Genomic DNA, 20,939 nt, shown 5'->3' on the forward strand with positions numbered 1-20,939 from the left:
GAAACGGGCTCTCCATGATATAGCTCTATTGCATTGTCCTCTCTCAGTGTAGCAAGAGAATTTATAACTAAATCTAATCCCCATATATGGCACTCTCAACATTCTTGTCCTTTTTCTATTAAAAAAACATTCACTCTGCAGAGGAGCTGGGCATATGATAAATTAGAAGCACTGTGTTATCTGATACAGCAAGGACGTTATTACTCACAGAATTCCTCATTAACTAAAAACCAAAAACAGAACAATTGCTGATAAATTACTTTTATTGACTACCTAGAGGAGTGATTATTTTAACAAGAGACATGCCAATTTACAGTCAAGGTGGGTGAGGTAATGTCTTTTGTTGGATCAACTTCTGTTGGTGAGAGAGAGACAAGCTTTTGAGCTTACACAGAACTCTTCTTCATACCTGAAGAAGAGCTAAGCTTGAAAGCTTGTCCCTCTCACCAACAGAAGCTGGTCCAATAAAAGATATTACCTCGCCCACCTTGTCTCTCTCATATCCTGGGACCAACGTGGCTCCACAAATATTGCATAAACTTACAGTCAAGTCATAAAAAATTCAAAGCATGGGTGCAGCACTTGTTTTAATGTGCTTTAGTCTGTGGATTTATACTCCAGGACTGTGAGAGAAATACAGATAAACTGGCTGGATATGCTTTGGCAACTGCTATTGCGATTAGATGGGGAAAAAGAAGCTCTTCAACACCTATAAGATGCCAGGAAACAAATCAGCCAGGAATGTAAACCCAGTGTAAACATGGTTCTGTTCTGAAAAACTTTTAAAAGAAATGGCTTAATTCACTTCTCTATGCCCTGGAATGCTCACTGCACACAAATGAAGTAAAACACCCAAAAAAGCTGAATTTGGATTAGAGAAGAAAAAAGTGAATGAGAAATTCATTATATTTCACTACCACAGAATCCCTGCCTCTTTCTATAGGAGGATCTTGCAACGATATACATACAGAATATTGGACCAAAACTTGTAGTCACTTTGCCTGCAAAACGCTAAGTCAGGTCTATGAGGGTTTTGGATAATAAATAAATAAAGTTCTGTACAAACACAGCCCCTTTCAGCAGACAGACAATCTGAAAGCACTGTGAAAAGGTGAATAAGTATCATCTCCATGTTAGAAGGGAAGAAACTGAGGTGTAGGAGCAGAACCTAATCTCAGGAAAAAAAACAGCTGTCTAAAATCAGGTGCAACTCCATGGCTTCAGTGGATCTATTTAAACCAGCTTTTCACACTCATGAGATCAGATCAGATCCAGGGAGAGGTTAAGTGACTTGCCAAAGGAGTGGAGAAAGGCTACAGGATCAGGGCCTAAAGAGCAGTTTAAAAAAGAAGTCATCTCACCTCTGACTCTATTACGTTCACTGGAGCCAGCTTGGGAACCAGGCTGGGATCCTCCCTGGGAACTAGGCTGGGAGCTGGGGGTGCTGGAACTGGAGGAGCTGCCACTACTGGTCCTCTGTAGGGGACTTTCAATGATGGGCTCAGTTCTCCTCAGGTCAGGGTTACTATTGCACATCAGAATGAAGGAAAACTGCAGTTAGATGGCGTAACTGTTCTGGAGAGTTGGGAGAAAGTCTTCATTCAGTTGGAAGCAATATAACAGGTTAGTGTTATTAAAGCAGCAGGTCCTTTCAAAGTTGACATGAGAGGATCAGATCTACCATGGTGACATGCAACACAAGATGACAAAACGACTGTGGTAGCTTTAGTACTGTATAATTCTGTGCATTTCAGAGCCTAAGCATTCTGGGTAAAATTTTCATTGAAGTGACTTTTCAAGAGTGCCTCCGTGACTCAAGAGCTTACATCCCATTGCAAGACAGTGAGGGATTGTCTTCACTACCCGGGAGATCAACGCTGCTGCCATCGATGCAGCGGGTGTCGATATAGCGGGTCTAATGAAGATCTGCTAAATTGATGGCAGAGTGCTCTCCGATCGACTCCAGAACTCCAGTTCCCTGAGAAGATTAAGGTAAGTTGACCGGAGTGTCTCCTGTCAACGCAGCACAGTGAAAACACCGCAGTAAGTCGACCTAAGCTACGTCGACTCCAGCTACGTTATTCACGTAGCTGGAGTAGCGTAACTTAGCTCTACTTACCCCAGTAGTGAAGACAAGCCCTGAGACTTAGTCTGGTAAGACACTCATGATGCATCTGCACTAGGACAAAAGGTGTGGTCTTAACTTGAATTAGGTAACACGTGGTAACTAACACGAGGTAAAATCCAAGCAAAGACAAGGCAATTTGTACTTTTAATGAGCAGATCAAGGCAAATGCTCTGCTCCCCCCATAGCCTTTAACTCAACCTGCTATCATGAACGAAAACTGACAACTACTTTGCCTTCACTAGAATTTCACCTCAAGTTAGTTACCTTGTGTTAGCTAACTCGAGTTGAGAACACACCTTTTTTCCTAGTGAAGACAAGATCCTTTAGGCACGTTTGAAAAGCAGTTTAGATGCTTTTGCAAATTCTTCCCTCTATCACTAATTAGTAGTTTCCAGAAACTAAAAGACAACCAGTTGACACAGCAGCCAGGGCCAGATAGAGGGTTTTGCTGTGCTAGGCAAACTGGAATTGGTCACGTCCTCACAGCCCCAACAAACATTTTACTGGCTTTAGTATTTTGTTGACCTAGGAAAAGCCAGGTATGGCAGAGCTAACCCTGATAACATCACCATTCAGTGCCACTGAAGTCAATGGGGCTCTGCAAATTTTATACCAACTGGCCTTAACTACAAAAACCAAACAAAATCAAAAACTGCAATTTAAAAGTTATTTAATTTTAAATGGTTAAAAATATTCTGTTTTAAAAAGTAGGTGCTTGCAGATTAGCTATTTTTCCATAATATCTATTCTGCTGCTAAAATTTGCAACGTGACTGCAAAGTATATTTGCTGTGCATCAGCATTCCCAGATTTTCATGGTCTCATATCTCAGCCATTTCAAATGGCAAGAGGCTGAAACCTGACACATAAGTTGCCAACTTTATCATTTCTCTTCTTCTGTCTCACCCTTTCTTGCGAATACATGCAGAGTTTTAAATAAAAAAAAAAAGTGGTTTTGATTTACAGACACAACCAACATTTCTCCGGGTTTCACGTATCTTTATGAAATTAATCCTTGACACTTTAATGGCAACAGAAAATATGTTCATGCAGCATTGTACAATACCTTTTTACACAATATTTCTGCTAACTGATTTTATTATTCAAAGTCTTTCTATAAATGAGTGGAAGCTTGTTACATGGAGTTCAAGTTGGACCCTGAGTACTGAGAACAACATGTGGCAATACTTCTGCATTATATAATATGTAACCTGGAATCAAAGGCACTGCATAAGCAGCATAAGATGTGTGTAACACGTGAAATATAAATGATCCTGAATAATTGAGCCAGTGCTCACAACAGCACAAACTGCATTTATTGTGCAAAGTCCCATTGCCATAAATGATTTCTTGGCAGGATCAGTTTTATTTGGACTTTGTTTTGGATGACTATTATGTAGAATTACTGTCCAGTGTACCTTGATTTTTCACGGGAAGTTATTAAGAAGATAACAGCAATATTAACATGCTTGTGAAGAATGATAGTAGCTTTCTGTGCATAGGGTTGCCAGGTGTCTGGTTGCACAGCTGACCAGACTGTTAAAAGTCCGGTTGGTGGCTCACCGGGCTAAGGCAGGCTCCCTGCCTGCCATGGCTCCGCGCTGCTACCGGAAGCTTTGGCATGTCCACTCCTCCGGCTCCTAGGCACAGGTGCGGAGCCCCCCACCCCAACTACCAGTGCTGCAGCTCCAATTGGCTGGGAACCACGGCCAATGGGAGCTGCGGGGGTGGCACCTGCCCATGGGGCAGCATGCAGAGCTGCCTGGAAGTGCTTCCATGTAGGAGCCAGAGGTGGGACATGCTGCTGCTTCTGGGAGCTGCTTGATGTAAGCGCCGCCCAGAGCCTGCACTACTCAACCCCCTGTGTCCCAACCCCCTGCCCCAGCCCTGATCCCCCTCCAGCCCTCTGAACCCCTCAGTCCAAGCCTGAAGCGCCATCCTATGTCCCAAACCCCTCATCCCCAACCCCACCCCCCCAGCTGGAGCCAGTCCTACCCCACAGTCTGCACCCCCAGCCAGAGGCCTCACCCCCTCTGCACCCCAACCCCCTTCCCCAGCCTGGAGCCCCCTCCCACACTCCGAACCCCTCAGTCCCAGCCCAGAGCCTCCTCCTGCACCCCAAATCCCTCATCCCCGGCCCCACACCAAAGCCCGCATCTCCAGCCGGAGCCCTCACCCCCCCCCCCGCACCCAGGGCCGGCTCCAGGCACCAGGCACCCAAGCTGGTGCTTGGGGCGGCACCTGGAGGGGGGCGGCGGCGCGGCGCTCCGGCCGCCGGGGAGCGCGGGGCCACAGCAGGGCTCGCCGCCCTCCCCCCGGTGCTCTGGCCGCCCTCCCCCCGGCCTGCCGGGGCTCGCCGCCCTGCGCTCTGGCCGCCGGGGGGGAGAGCCGAGCCCCAGCCGGGGCCCGCGCCCCCCCCCCGGGGGGCGCGGGGCCGGGCGGGGGGGGGGGAAGAGCCGAGTCCCCGCCGGCCCTGCCCGCACCCCAACCCTCTGCTTCAGCCCGAAGCCCCTTCCCATACTCTGAACCCTCTCGGCTCCACCCCCCAGCCCAGAGCCCTCTCCTGTACCCCAAACCCCTCATCCATGGCTGCACCCTGGGCCCTTTACCCCCTCCGGCATCCCAACCCCCTGTCTAAGCCCAGAGCCCTCTCCTGCACCCCGAACTCCTCATTCTGGCTCCACCCTGGAGCTCGCACTCCCAGCTGGCGCCCTCACCCCCTCCCACATCCCAACCCGAGCCAGCGAGTGAGTGAGGGTGGGGAAATGAGCAAGTGAGCGGGGGGTGGGGAGAGTGAGCGGGGGGTGGGGCCTCAGAGAAAGGGTGGGGCAGGGACAGGTCAAGGATGCTTGGTTTTGTGTGAGTAGAAAGTTGGCAACCCTATCATGGAAATGGCCCGTATAGGTTACAATAGAATAACAATTAAAATAATGTTCAATACAAAATTAGAGTTTATACAAAGCTGGAAGGAATCCAGAAAAATAGTGAGGAATGAAAGGACAAGAAGAGAAGATACAAAAATGTTATTGCTGCATCCAACGGTTAATTTAATATACTTTTTGGCATTATTGTAAATGTAGTTGAACAGTTGTGGAACTCCACATTATGTGGTATAGCCGGTGTTGTCTTGGCTAAGATGTTATCTGGTTGATGAAACTTCTTTTAAAACTTTAGCAACAGACACATTTATCTATACCAACTGCAGTCAGGTCGTTGAGTCTGATAGATAAACCGGACACCCTTACTTGAGTCAAACAGTCCAATGGTATCATCGTTATTCTAAGTGCTGGTTCTTCCTCGTGTCGTGACTATGTATTGGAATATTCCTTGCTTCTAAAAAAAATGTCCTTTAGGGCACAGTTAACGAATAGTGAGAGATTCTGTTTTGGGAAACTGAGTATGCTTTGGCCCTGGGTAATGGAGGTGACTAAAACCAAACTGTAACAGGGTTGGCCACCTTCTGAGCACCCCCTCAAGGTCAGAGGTGGCTCTGTGGCACCCTACCTTTCTTTTCCTTTCCAGGGCCCCTTAAGAACTCCATACGGTCTTTTTCCTGGCTACCACCACCCATGCCTGGGGCTGGTTTCATACCAGAAACAGTTCAAAAACAGTCCTTAGAGTCCCAAAATGAAGTCCATCACCACATCACAGGTTCATACTCAGCTCTGGCATCTTCTACCATACTCAGAGCTCATCTTCTGTCTCAGTCTGTTCCCCATGAAGCTGCCACTCCCTGCCCTTTCTAGTGGGGGCTGAGCTTTCTGGCTCTGGCTCTGGCTCTGGCTCTGGCTCTGGCTTCCAACCCTGCTCCCAGGCAGGGTCTCTGGCAGGAGCTTCCAGCTCACTACACCTCTTCTTTGCCACAGCTTCTTCTTCCTGCTTCCTGTTCCCCTCTGTCTCTTTACAGGGAACTTCTGTCTCTATCAATCCCCCACTGAGGCTGTTGAAGAGGCCCAGGTGGGCTGGAGCACTTCCTTCTTAAAGAGCCCAGTCCACCCGGTGACACCCATGCTAGAGGTAAATGGCCTTTCTGCTCATAACAAAAATATTTTTTTCTAAAAATATTTGGCAAGACATATTTCTTTGGCTACCCTAGCACCCACCTTACACCTGAGCCTGCTACACAGAATGCAGTGCTGCTGCTGCAGAGTGAATCAGACTGGCTGGGAAGAAAAGCTTATGCTGAAAGTCGTGTACTATTGGCAATTTGGCTGAGACTATCCTACCTAGGAACATCTAGTTTGAAGCCTTTGACCTCATCCTCAGAGGACAAGAAACCTCAAACATTTCCATAATACAAAAATACATGGAATGCAAATATTTATCCTGAGATTTAAGATGGCATTTCATTTGAAGAGATCTGGAGGTCTGCCCACAATCTGCAAATCAAAGACAAGATCTCACCTGTCTAAGTTCATTCTTTTGCTTCTGCTATGACTGAACCGGTTGCATTTTCTATTGTTTTAAAAAGCCCAGGGCTAGATCTTATCATGTGCTGTCCTGGTGCACAATGGGAAAGGGATAGGAGATTATAATGAGGATTAGGGGAAGTTAGGGCAGGATCTTTCCTGTGAGTGCTAGGTGTAGGAATGGTTAATAGGCCAACCTGGGTTAAGGGAACTGTCTAGTCCCCAACTACTTAATGTCAGCGGCACATGCTAGCCAGGGACACACACTGTTTCTATAGGAACCATTTACCATAATGGGAATTTTGTCATTGACTTGAATTTAAGCCGGATCAAACCCTTATTGGACAGCAACAATGCACAGTCCTCCCCCTGCACAGTCCCCTGCACTATTGATGGAGTCCTGCTCTGGCTAGCAGGAATACTGGAGAACGTATCTACGACCGGCTCTGCTCACCCCTCAGCATCACCGAATTTGACCCTCAGTGTACAGCAGGAAGGAGCTGAGAAGAGCAAATCCTGCTTCCCCTAGAGTTATGGCAAAATTCCCAATCAAATCAATAACAGTAGCTGAGAGTCCAGAGCATCTTCTGCATCCAGCTAGAAATCTTGCAAAGTCTAACGTAGAAATTTCAACACAGTAGGATTTTGCACAGTAGGATTTTGCACAGATAATATTAGGAGTCCCAGAGTCCAAATGTTCACAGCCTTTGGTGACGCTGTACAATTCTAATTAATGCAAATCTCATACATCATCGAGCTATGGTGGAGATGCAAAGCAACTGTAGTTTATCAGTAAATCCATGTGAAAAGAGAGCAGAGAGTGCTTTAATTATTTTTTAAATTTTGACTAGATTTATTGACAAGAAGACTAAGGACTGGATCCTAGGAATTTTGCCATTGATTCCAATGGGAGCCAGTCTGGGGACTAATATCATTGGTTTGGTGTTTGTTTGTTATGATCAGACTCTCTGCTTCCCCCAACAGCAGTACACAGATTGTGGTAATCCATCCATTGAATTCAATGGGCATTGGCTCATGACCCAGCGTCCCCGCTTCCTTTGTGAAGCTCACAAACCAGGGCACTAGGAAGAAAATTATAAAGCTAAGAGACGGATTCATTAATATTTGTCTCCCTTTCCCACGTGGCCTCCCGTACCTTGCTCTGATGGGCTGTGATCCTAATCTAGCTCCCAACGCAGTGCCATTCCCAGGGGAGTTCTTTCTAGCTAGTGCTGGGGATATGGAAGTTGTTCGCTGAGGCACCTGAAAGAAAATTGAAAAAGAGTCAAAGCTATTAGGACTGTACAATTGAACTTGGATATTCTCTTCATGCATTTGGGGGAAGATCAGGTTTCGGCAGGTTTTCTAGCTGGATGTGTAATTACTTTTCCACTGAGAGATATGAAATATTCACCGCAGTTATAAAACACAAAGTTCTTGGCATGTACAAAGAATCGTAGATGTCTGAGACAGGAAAGACCTGAAAAGTCATTTATTTTATCCCTCGTAAGGCAGGGCCATTTCTGACCGTATAGTCGCCTGAAGTCTAAAAAAAGTAGGTGTTAATATCAAGCAGTGAGATTTATATAAAACATTAGGTATACACCAAATTTAACAAAAAACGCATTCAAAACATAACAGTCCTAAAATCTGGACTAATCAGCAAGCTCAATGTAGCAGCTTTTAGAGCTACTTGTTCAGGTAAAAATAAATTACACTGTAATAATACCATAGAGGTAATGCTGCCTAGTGGTCAAAGACAAGAGATGGGAAGAAGGAAGGTCCCTGTGTGGAATCCAGGCTGAGCCATTCAACTACCTTGATCAAGTCACATGACTTTTTGGCCTCAGTAATTTCAGCTGTACAATTAGCTGAAAGCCAGATGTCACTGAAAACCAGATGTTCAAATTAGGATGGATCACCTCAGATATCCCAGAACAAACAACATTCCATAGCAAATAAGGGCTTCTGGACTCAGCACCTTTTTACACAAGGCTGGAACCTTGACCTTGACTCACTCCACTGTAATTTAGAGCTCTCTGTGTGCCTTTTACACATCAGTATCATAGAGGATGTTATGCAATACTTCAGCCCTATGATAAGAACTAAGGTCATTGCTTACCTGTGGAACTCCCTGACACAAGATGAGGCAGAAGCTTAGTAGGATTTAAAAAAGGACTAGTCATTGTATTGATAATGGGAAGATCCACAATTATGTTTGATAGTTAAAAAAATTATTTTAGGCTAAGAAAGAGAGATGTCTTCATGTTTCAGGGCATACCAAGCAATAAGTGGTTAGATTAAGAAGAAACCTCCTCCATGGATAGATTATTCCCTAATTTTCTTTTTTGAGCTTCTTGCACCTTCTTCTAGAGCATCTAGTTTTGAAAACTGTCAGACACAAGGCACTGGACCACAAAGGCCTATTATCCAATCAGGTATGACAACCAAAAGTCTGCCAGCTTTTATCCATGTCCCAGTAATGTCTCCAGCAAATACTAGGTAACCAAGGAAACAGCTTGCCCTGGCTCAGCGAAAAGAAATGGGTATCAATAGCATATTGCAGACACTGTGGCCCATCTCACAAGCTCTAACAATATCCTCACATACTGTCTGAACAGAGGGCCGATAAGACTGTCCTTAAGAGACTCTGCAAGTGAGAACTCTTGGAGGACAGCAATTACCCTTCTTAATCTTTCGGTAGACAATGAATGAAGACAATTCAAAGCAACTCCTATCCATCCCTGCCAAGTCCTCCAGAAGAGTCGGCAGCACTTCCCAATTGCAGTAGTATTGAAGGACACTGATAGGATGATCGGGCAGCCCACCCTTGTCCATTACGCTGAGTAGAACATGCAACAGCCACTATTACTCTCCTGTGCCAGGTCTGAATCTCAACCGATTGAATTCCAAAAACACTGGAGGGGAGCAGACGTTGCCAGAGTTGGGCAGCTGACATCTTCTGAATCACGTTAGTAAGGAAAGGCGAGACACTGCGTGGTAACTGGTCAGAGCATTAGCATCAAGAGATGTGTTTTCACCAAAGAATTCTCATATTTAAAAATTACTGCCAGCTTACTCTCCCCTGAGGTAAGCGCTAATGGAGCCTCTCAATAAGATGGTAGCCAAAAGTGTAAACAGTATTATGTGCTGACACAATACATGATGGCTCCCATACATAAATAGCAGATACACCTCTACCCCGATATAACGCAACCCGATACAACACGAATTCGGATATAATGTGGTAAAGCAGCGCTCCAGGGGGGCGGAGCTGCGCACTCCGGCGGATCAAAGCAAGTTCAATATAACGCGGTTTCACCTATAACACGGCAAGATTTTTTGGCTCCCGAGGACAGCGTTATATTGGGGTAGAGGTGTACTTTATTTTAAAATGCAAGTTGCTTATTTGCTGGAGCACAGCAAAACTGCATTTAAATCATGGAAAAATACTGTTTACTTCAATGTCTCTAATCAATTTACAATACCTTTTTCTTTGTATATATGTTCCTGAGCGGAGAGCTGATTCCATTTCAGGAAAATTTTTAACAGCAAAGTTATAATTCATTCCCCCACCCCCAACCCCTTGCAAAAAAGCTTATGAACAATGCAGCTGAAATATTGTAATAGAAGAGCCTTAATTAAAGAGGTGCTGCCAGATGCTGCCGTAATGTCATTGAAGGTATAAAGCTGCTGGAGCCCTTACAAATCTTCCATCAGGTATTGATTACAACTGGAGGCAGGACACTGAACTAGAAGGACCAAAGGTCTGAGTATGACAAATTTTATGTTCCTAAATAATTCAATTTAATTAGAAAGCATTTTTTTCCCAAGAGAGAATAGATGTTGATTTGTTCTGGATTCAACCTGGGCTTGAGAATTTTCTTTGCAGTATATCACAAGACTTACACATATAGTGGTAATAAGAAAAAAAACTGCATACCAGCTGAGGGCCAAACCTGCAAACTGCTGAACATCTCTAAAGTCCTGAGCACCCTCGGGCTTAGCACTACGCAGGAGATGCTTTGCACTGCACAGGACCAGTCCCTGAATTTAACAGGATGTGAACTCCACCGGTTCAGAAAGAAGCCCCAAAATTCTGTCCCCTGCATTGCAGCGCTGAGCAGCGCTGAGGGGATGAGCTCGGAGATTGCCTCTTTCAAGCTTTCGCAGTTAGGAGCAATACAAATGTTACCTTTGGTGGAACGTCCTCCTCCTGTCGTAACCAAGAACTTCGGTCAAACTTTTCAATGCGAGGGGGGAGAGGAGGGTTTTCTGAGGTGGGGTCCGAGTTCTGCCTTGGCATCTCAGTGCGGTGAGAGGTCACCATCAGAGCCTCCTGAAACCCAGCCATTCCCTTTGCGGGTTGTTCGTGCAGTGACTGAGAGCCAGACAAGGAGGTTCCTTGGGATTTCACACTGACCAGATGTGGAATCTAAGCACCAAGTCAAAACAAAACCATCAGCATAAAATGTTTAAAAAAAAATTTAAAAAATCTCAATAGTTCTAATGTATTTAAAAAAAAAAAACACCTTGATTTGAAATCTGCACTGTGTTTTGGTTTCAGGCCTTTCTGGCTTCTTATACAAACTCCATATGAAAACTTTCTTAAAAGAACATTAAGGTTGCATAGTTCAGCATTCTAAGGTCAGGAAATGCCAAAGTTAGGGTTGCACATGTAACCTTTACTCTGACTACTTTTGCATATGCATGACAATAGTCTTTATATGCATGATCACATATTTCTTAAATAATACAATATACATATGTCATGTATTTTTTTCTATAACCTCAAATACACAAGGAAGCACAATGAAGGTTGCATTAGAAACCCTAACTTGGCATTCCTGGTTTTTTAAGTTCTTAGCCATGCAACTTTAACATTACCCTGATGATTTTGGTATGAAATTTCCTAGGGTTTTTAATAAAAAAAAAAATAAAGAAAAAATGACGGAAAAAATAAATGTGAAGAAACAGCTTCAGTCTCCAGGAAGTCTGAAGCACTGATGGCTTTAAAAAACAACAACAAAAAAGCAATAATGGTGTGAACCTCCACAGTCCAATAGTATCCTGTCCAATAGCCCTAAGGATTCTCTCTCTTGCAAGCCTTAGGAGCGCTACAGTTAGGATGGCACTTGTACCTTATCCATCGGAGAATGCTTAGGTTACATCAGGTCAACGCTGCTTCCCAAAAACCTTATAAAAGTGCAAGTGCCCTTGCTAAACCCCTTCACACTGACAAGATCTGGAGGGATTTAGCCAAGGGCTCCTTTGATACAGCATAAAATGGCATCTTCTATTACCAGTGTAAATAACAAATTTACACACATATTTATATGGGGTTTTGTGCGTGAAATGATAAAGTCTTTCAATAACATCTTAGTAATGGAAAAAGTCTATATATGAAATTGTTTGACAATGAATGCCAGTCACTTTTTAAAAAAAGCATAAGGTTTGGAAACTTTTAAAGGAGGCAGGTGAAGTATATTTAATTTCTGTCAGTTAAAAGACTACGGTGAGATGGGATGTTTATTGTTTGTTTAATTCTGGACTCCATCTGAAAAAAATAAAATGCTGCAAGGCCTTCCTCACATAGCAAGTTAAAGTTCACATCGCACTGCTGATTCACGAGGTGGTACTAAAGACTTTAGCAGAGGCAGATACCATGTGGATGAAGTTCACTTAATTTGTGGATTTTCCTGTAGAAACCACATACAAACTTAGGGCAAAGATTTTACATCCAGTGCTGGCAGCAGACACACTCTTGGAGCCCTCACACCACAGGAGTTGTGCCTGCATTTCTGGGCCCAGTCTCTACAGCCTTATGATGTCTTGTGAAAGTGTATTTTTGGATCTTGTGGTCGGGCTTTTCCAGATGTATGATTGGGATTGATGTTAACTGAATGTTTAAAAAAAATTTTTTTGAAGAAAAAGAAGCAAAATCTTTTTCTGATAACCCTAAACATCGAGCCATACTAGGCCTACTGTACCAGGTGGTTTCACTTTGGGAAAAGTGTCCCAACAGAAACAAAGGAACTGTCATACTGGAGCAGACCAATGGTTCACCTAAGTCCTTCAACTTGTCTCCAACAGCAGCCAATACCTGATGCTTCAAAGGAAGGAAAAAAACATCATAACGTACCTAACAGTGCTGTTATACTATGGAGGGGAGAAGAAAGAACACAACCTTGTCTTCAACTAATGATCATACTTGGCAGCATGAGAGCTGTAATCCTTTTATTTTTATTCCATCTAGTGTAAATGCAGATGCTGCTCTTATTCACAAACAAATCTAGAACTGAGAAACCCACGTGTTGAGAAATTCTTTACTTTTAATACACAAATGTTGTGGTTCTCTTACCAGACCCACCAGCCTCCTAGTGTAATTAAACTTGCAGGGACCTAGGACCAAAGCCCCATACCTGTGGATCCACTGGTCTGAGCATGGGTGGTGTCCGAGCTGGCTGCACGCCACTAATGCTAAAGGACTCTGAACGAGGAGGCAGGTTTGGATCAGATATCCTGTTAGCCACTTTGTGAGGCATTGCTGGGGAGCTTTGCCGGTTGAGTCGAGAACGTTCCTCTACCTGAGGCAACACAACAGGAGAATCAATGAACACAAGTTGCTTCACTTCCCCGCAATTCTACACCCAAGTCACCTGTATAGCCATTTTCCTGTATTTCTAATCAGTACATTGTTTCATGCACCTCTTTCATACCCATTAACACTAAGCACCAGATGCTTGGATTCAATAAGGACTTCCATACTAGGGCAAACTTGAAAAGGAAAATGTTTAAACCATGTTCCCTTTTCTGCATTTCCTTGCTATCAATGCAGACCCATAGGGTGAAAAGTAGCAATTTCAGAAGCAGTAATTTTGGAGCTCCAGACAAAAGGAGGCTGGGAGTGGGGTGGGGGATGCTAGAAGCTGCCTAGCCTCCCGGTGGGTTGCAACAGAGCATACCCAGCAGGAAACTATAGACAGGAATGGGCATTGCAGCTGAGTCAGAAAGAAAGAAGAAAGAAAGATGGAAAGAAAGATGACACGCAGAGAGGGTGGGTGGGGTGAAGAAGAGGTACAAAAGAAAAGGTGCCAAAAAAAGAAGCCTGGCAAGGGAGATCCGCCTTTAAATAAAACCAATCTAGAGAAAATGTAATGTGTGCACTCTCCCTTCTTTCTGTCCTTTCCGTATTTTGGTCTAGTCAGTTGATTCTTTTCTCCTGCTCTTCCCACTGCCTAACCTGGTTCATCTGAAGGCACCAGCTCCTCGACACTGACTAGGGGCTCTATTTCTGGCAGGACAGATTGCCTATATCTCTCTTGTGTTTTCCCTTTCTCATCTACTTTCTCTCTTGTGCTGCTTCCATGTTCCAGTTTTCTCCATCCCTCGGTCGACTTCTCTTCGCCACCTTTCTTTTACCTCTCTCACTCTTCTTTTCCTTTCTCTCTTTAGACTCCTTCCCCTCTCCGGGGTCTACCTTTCAGACCCCAGTTGCTTTCTGTAGCACAAGCAGAGCACAGAGTAGAGCTGCTGGACAGTCTGGAGGCAGCAGAAGAAAACTCTCAACATTGTAGGCAATATTAGCGGGAAGCATAGTGGTGCTGTTCTCAGGAGAGGTAAAATAAATAATAATAATACGATAAAAAAGGATCTTCCCAGAAACCATTAGTCCTTTGTCTGCCACTTTATACTTGAGTCTCATTTGGCTCATGTCCCTTGTTGGGTAGAAGTTTTGAGGTTGGCCAATGTGATGTATGACAAAGTTCCTCCTCTATCTTGGTGGGTCCTGCGCTTATTGGCAGATTTTCTTGCCTCAGAGATTCACCATGTGGGTTGGGGAACAGCCCAGAGACCTTCCCCTCTGGAAGAACCCACCGTCAATTGGGAGGTTTGGGGGTAACCTGGGCCTGCCCTCTACTCCAGGTTCCAGCCCAGGGCCCTGTGGACTGCAGCTGTCTATAGTGCCTCCTGTAACAGCTGCATGACAGCTACAACTCCCTGGGCTACTTCCCCCTGGCCTCCTCCAAACACCTTCCTTATTCTCACCACAGGACCTTCCTCCTGGTGTCTGATAACGCTTGTGCTCCTCAGTCCTCCAGGAGCACACCCTCTCACTCTTAGCTCCTTGCACCTCTTGCTCCCAGCTCCTCACACCACAAACTGAAGTGAGCTCCTTTTAAAACCCAGGTGCCCTGATTAGCCTGCCTTAATTGATTCTAGCAGCTTCTTCTTAATTGGCTCCAGGTGTCCTAATTAGCCTGCCTGTCTTAACTGGTTCTAGCAGGTTCCTGATTACTCTAGTGCAGCCCCTGCTCTGGTCACTCAGGGAACAGAAAACTACTCATCCAGTGACCAGTATATTTGTCCTCTACCAGACTCCTGTACCCCACTGGTCTGGGTCTGTCATAGATGCCAATGGAGCACCATTCTGCCTCATGAATAAGCATCCAAATTCTGAACTGGCCCCACTCCATTTTTTGCCAAATTGAGAAAGCAGGTTGTTTAAAGTCAGTGGAGCTGTACCAGCCCACGCCCACACCCACAGAGAACTTGGCCCTCTACATACAAATGTCTTCCCCAATATACAAGTCCTTTTTCAATTTTAACAGAATCAAATTCATGCGAAACCCAACAGCCTATCCCTTCCCCAGAGCCTAAACTGAAGTGTTTGGAGTCTCTCCAAATGCAGTTCAGTGATAGTTTCGCAACTGTTAGCCAGACCAAACCCAACTTTTGTTTCATTGTGTATTTGAAATGTGTTGGTACTGATTTGAACAATCCTTTCAAAATGGCTATACAGGTTACAGACAGTTTTACACTTGCCTTGAAAGCAGTCCCCCAACCCTGCCAAAGCTTACTGCAGGCAGAACCTGGCATTACTGCAAGAGATTATAATTAGACAAGAATATGTATTTTTGCAACATGTTACAACAGCAGTCATTTGACTGTTGTGTTTGCAAAATCTGAGACCATAAATTGATCATATGATCAGGAAATATTACAGTGTCAGTTCCAATGCCTGAAAGATGAGAAAGACCCATAAAAATAGCAATAGGCAATTGAGGACCAAGGCATGCAAAAACACCCTCCTCCTTCAAATATATTAGGCTAGTGATTGGCTTGAGGAATCCAAGTTACCAGGCAGACAATATGGTAAATGAATTTTCAAGACATCAATAGACAACTTATATTTCACACATTTCACACGTGTCCTTTTTAATCTGAAAGGGAAAATAAAGCTTCAAGAGGGCATTTCCAGCAGATGCATCTGAAGAAGAGAAGCTCTAAGGGTTAAGATCCCAGCGCAAATGGTCTGCAGTGCATTCCCACTGAAAGAAATGTCCTTACCTTCAATACTGAAATAACACCGGGAGTGCTTTCGTTAGATTTGAAAGAAACAATGAACATGGCAGCAAGAAGGTGGTTTGTTTTGTTCTGGAATTAATAAATCTAGCACCTAGTCTTCTATTGTGAACAACAGGTGTGTTGCTAATTCAGAAATGAAAAAAAATTCAATTGCTTTCAGCTCATCCAGATGGAAATACAATCGTTTCAGCCAATCCAGATATAAATGCAATGCATGTGTTATTGAAATCAGATTGTACAAAAGAGCAAATTAGTGCGTGCATAAGCTTGTGTTGGAAATCAGCTTCTAAAATAACGAAAATTGTATGTGTATAGGTAGAAGGAATAATCATTAAATCTTCAAGTAAAAAATGGATCATAAAATTCTTCAAAGAGCCCTTAAGTTGATATAAATGAACCATTCACTCTGAAGTTGGGGCTCTTAGAGAGACTAATATGGCAAACCCAAAATTAGGAAATAGACCGTGTCCTTTAGGAAGTCTTTCTCCTAAGAATGTAAGGCCTGTGAAGAGTTTTTTAGATCATGAATGACCAGCTAACATGTCTAAAGGTCCAAACAGAACAACTACACTTTCCCCTCCTGCATACACTTTCAGTGGCGGTTTTGAGGTCAGTTTATAAACTCCTGCAGAGAGGACTTAGCTGCGTATACAAGGACAGAAGGGATAGCTGAGAGAGAAACAGCATTTCTTCTGAACAAGGATGCATCTGCATAAATACTGGGATACAGTCCAGTCAGTGACGGCCTCATTTCAATCTGCCTCAAAGGAGTTCCAGTAAATCTGCCTATTATTCAAGCTCAGGCACTAACTACAGCAGCCAAGGATGATGAAACTGGAGTCCCCCAGCCAACTTCTGGAGCTCATTGACAGAGTGCCAAACGAAAATATGCAGCTGATTATAGAATATTTCACAGCTAATGTGGAGGAATAGGTGGCAGAGTAATGTAATGGAGAGGTCTGTATCAGAGACCAGGATGCAGGTGGTTGTCCTCAATGGGCAGAGCAGGAATCAGGTTTAGTGGTTAGAGCATGTGTCAACAGCCAGGAGTAGGAGCCCAAGGTCAGAGCTGGAGTCAGAGGCCAGATGCCAGAGCCCAAGTCAGAAATCAGAGCCAAGGGTCAGGACCAGGTTACCTGGAGTGAGGCAAGGCAGGAGCAGGGCTGGAACAAGCAAGCACAGGAGCGATCGCAGCTGTGGGCGAATGCTTCAAGCAACCGAAGAACTGCTGCTGGGCTTAAGAGTTGGTCTGCTGACTCTTCCAACCAATCAGGCAGCCTACTTCAGGCCAGCTTCTGGGAAGACAGCCACACCTTGTCCCCTATGGCCAGATTAGAGACAGCCTGACGGTCTTAATCTGCATGGTGTTTATAGGCTTCTTTGGTGGACTGCAAGTGTTCATTCCGCTGCCAACGCACCCGGTGTAGATGGGAGGCTAAATCAACAACAGCCAGTTCTGGGGAGCTCATGGCTAAGTCTCGGTGTAAGCAGGGGTGAAAGCCATCGTTTGCAAATAACTGGCTGTGTTGGGTCGTGGCGTGGATTGCATTGCTATATGTGAATTCTGTGTAGCAAAGCAGAGGAAGCCAGTCATCCTGGTGGGAACTCAAAAAGGAGCAGAGTTACTGCTCCAGGATTTGATGACATTCTGCTTGCCCTTTAATCTGCAGGTGATAGATGGATGAGCTCAATTCCTGCCAGAATTGGGAGATGAACTGGGGACCCCAGTCTGATAAAATGCCCATCAGTAGTGAAATACATTTCCCAAGAAGAGCAAAGCCATCTCCTGTGCAGTAAGAACAGTACAGTGTGGGATGAAGTGCGCCATTTTTGTTAAGAGGTCGGCAACAACCTGGATTACTGAGTGTCCCTGTAAGCATGGCAGTTCCACAATGAAGTCCATTGATACAGTAGACCAAGGCTGTGGAGGCATGGGCAGAAGCTGGAGGGGATCTAGGGGTCTTGATTGTGGGTTATTGGGTATGGGCATAGAAGTTGCAGGACCTTATATAATCCTTGATGTAAGCTTGTAGGCCTGGCAACCTGGGCCTGCAAGGTATGTACGGCTCCCATTGTCTCCATCAGAGAGACACTGGCCTTTGAAGAATCCAGGCTCACTATATCAGCTATAGTTCTCTTATTATTTGGGTTGGGACAGCTCAGATTGTCAGAGACTAGGACTTGGGTGGCGGGCCCAGTGGTTAGAACAGGAGTCAGAGGCCAGGCACCAGAGCTGAAGTCACAAGTCAGGAATCGGAGCCAAGAGTCAGAACTGTAGTCAGAGGCCAGATGCCAAAGTCAGGAGTCTGAGGGTCAAGACCAGGTTACCTGGAGCAGGGCAAAGCTGGGGCCAAGGCAGAAGCAGGGCAGGAGGAATGCTGGGAACAAGCAGACACAGGAGCTATCGCAATCACGGGTCAATGTTTTGAGCAGCTGCTGAACTGCTGTTGGCCTAAAGACCCAGTCTGTTGACTCTTCCAACTAATCATGCGGCCTACTACAGGCCAGCGCTGTCATTAGGTTGCCCAGAGACCAGCTCTGCTGCAGGCCAGGCTTGCAGACTAGCTGTGCTACAGACCATGATTCCTGACAGTATGGACTGGGAGAGAGGGATGCTCCTTTCTCTGACTACCAACATCTCCTTTCCTTACTCTGTATGTCAATAGCATAACAGGAAAAGATACACTCAGGCCTCCCCAGTTCATCTTCTCAGCAATCCTATTGATTATAGCATTACGCAGAGTAAAAATGAAAGTGCTCCCAAGTGCCAAACTCTGCAAGGATCCAATATCAGCTCAATTCACCGTCTGCTTCTTAGATAATTCAAGCTTCACCTCTAATGCAAAAGAACCCCCGGCCACTTCCACATCCCATAGGCAAGATAATCAGAGAGAGGCACCTTGTGGAGAGTGACTAATAGTTTGATACATTATTTCAGTGAAAAAAAGGACAACAAAAGCAAAGTGGGCTGAGGGAAGAGGTGAAATATTAATCTAATATGAATGGCAAAGAGTGGCATTTATAGATACAGCTGAGGTGAAAAGTGTGCATCGCAGGAGAAGCATTAAACATGCAAAAGGTCACTTCAAGGCCAGTTCCAGCAAATCTAGGGTCCCTTGGAAGACATTCAACTGAGTCCACCCAATCCAAGATCCAGCAAGTGGCCACCTTTCCCTCTGCCCCACACTCCTCTATTGGCTGGGCATGCTAAGGCTGTGGCTATGGTACACTAGAGAGCTTACAGTGGCGCAGCTGCACCAATGCAGCTGTGTTGCTGTAAGTTCTCTACTATAGCCACCCTAAGCCGATGGGAGAGAGCTATGTTGACGGGAGAAGCGGGCCTGCTGACATAGCACTGTCCACACCAGCACTTAGGTCGGTGTCACTTATGTTGCTCAGGAGAATGGCTTATTCACACCCCTGAGCGACATAAGTTACACTGACATAAGTGGTAGTGTAGACATAGCGTGTGTCTTCACTGCAAAGTTAGTTCAAGTTAAAAACACTTGACTTAAAGCCTCTTGAATTAGCCTAGCCGGAGTGAGAGCTGCCACAATGTGAAATCACTCTTGAGCTTCACAGGGTGACTGGATTAGCAACACAGAGTAGTTGCATCTCCACTGCATTATTAGCTTACTCCTCAGCAGCATCCATGCTCTAGACCATCCCCCTGACAGGCCAGCTAGTTTGAGTTTTAGGCCCAATTTAATTCCACAGAGATCTATGGGTGTGGATGGGAGTTGGGTTACGGGCAATATTTGAGTCATGCTTCAAGCTAACACTGCAAGTGAAGTCAAGCCCTCAGTGCCACAGGAAAAGGGAGTAGAATGGGCATGTGTAGAGAACTGGTGTGTGTGTGGGTGGTGGGGCATTGGAGGACTATTGGATGAAGGTTTCCTGTAGGAAGGAAGAACCCAGACTATGCTCTAGTCGGGGCTGGGATAGAGGCGTTACATTCTAGTTCCCTAGGGGGACTCCAATGATCACCACCACTGAACTCTAAGCACATGAAGACATTCATTCTCCATACCAGGCAGTAAATTTCACCCTAGCATTGATGGGGCCACCCAAGACTTGGACACCCTCTATGGCTGCAGACTTGGTAATATTGTCTGCGCCCGCTCTATATCTTCAAGAGAGACCATGAAGAAGCAAGCACGTGCAAAGACTGGCGAGTCAGGGAAAACAGGTCTAAATACATGAATGAGCAGTGCATTGGTGCCAGTTAGAGGAGTATATGACCCCTCCTCCCCCAGGTTTTTGCATTTGCTCAAAGTTCCATAGGTCACAGAGCCAGGAGGCCCTTGCCCACCCACTTGTAAGCAGTGGCCTTGTACTAAATCAGTATGGCTGCTGCCAGAGCATCCAGAGCATCACTTCAGCTGCATGGTCACAATGCTGAAATTTGACCCAGCTGCCCCCTGGTACACGTGGAAATTTTAGTGAATGGCGCTGTGACCTGGTGCATGGGGTCACAATGCCACTTAGGGTCTCTCTCCACAAAGAGTTGGGGGGGGGTGATTCCCAGCTGGCATAGACATACTACTAAAAATAGTAGTGCACCTGTGGTAGCATGGGCAGCAACAAGCGGTGGCATGGGCTAGCCGTGTCGAGTATATACCCACAGGGTTCAGGCAGATGTGTACTCGGTATGACTAGCCCATGTTGCTGCTTGTTGCTGCCCACGCTACCACAGCTACACTGCTATTTTTAGTGAGCTAGTGCAAGTATTTCTACATGAGCTGGGAATCACACACCCAGATTTTAGAGCAGATGTACCCTCATATTTGGCCCAGTGGCTCTGGGCCAAACGGTGCGCCACAGGGAGTCTGTTCCTATATGGCAGAGCATAGGAGAATCTGCTGAGAACTCCACCCCTGGCAGCACTGGCTTGTGCACTGTGTAAGTAAGAGAGGGGAGACTCCTCAGCTGAGGAGACCAATGGTTGTTGGGGGAGGTGATGAGTGGGGAATGGGATGGGGGTGGGGGCCGGTTGTGGCGTGGGAGGGGGGACAGTGGAGACCAGAATTTGCC

At 45.4% G+C, this 20,939-nt stretch overlaps 1 protein-coding gene across 6 annotated transcripts in view; it reads right to left on the reverse strand.

Moving 5' to 3' along the window:
- The window catches only part of TNIK (TRAF2 and NCK interacting kinase), a 141,986-nt gene that overhangs the window by 40,914 nt on the left and 80,133 nt on the right, over positions 1-20,939 (reverse strand). For 5 of the 6 annotated variants that reach the window (XM_026650043.1, XM_026650041.1, XM_026650040.1 and 2 more), the window contains 4 exons: positions 12,959-13,123; positions 10,732-10,971; positions 7,693-7,799; positions 1,362-1,525 (listed from right to left, as the gene is read on the reverse strand). In XM_026650043.1, the coding sequence (XP_026505828.1) occupies positions 1,362-1,525; positions 7,693-7,799; positions 10,732-10,971; positions 12,959-13,123 (676 nt within the window). The remainder of the gene's footprint in view (positions 1-1,361; positions 1,526-7,692; positions 7,800-10,731; positions 10,972-12,958; positions 13,124-20,939) is intronic. The other variant, XM_026650042.1, reaches the window with a different exon arrangement.

This window comes from Terrapene carolina, unplaced genomic scaffold (genome assembly GCF_002925995.2).
Source record: "Terrapene carolina triunguis isolate 2854851 unplaced genomic scaffold, T_m_triunguis-2.0 Scaffold88, whole genome shotgun sequence".
NCBI classification, from domain to species: domain Eukaryota; kingdom Metazoa; phylum Chordata; order Testudines; family Emydidae; genus Terrapene; species Terrapene triunguis.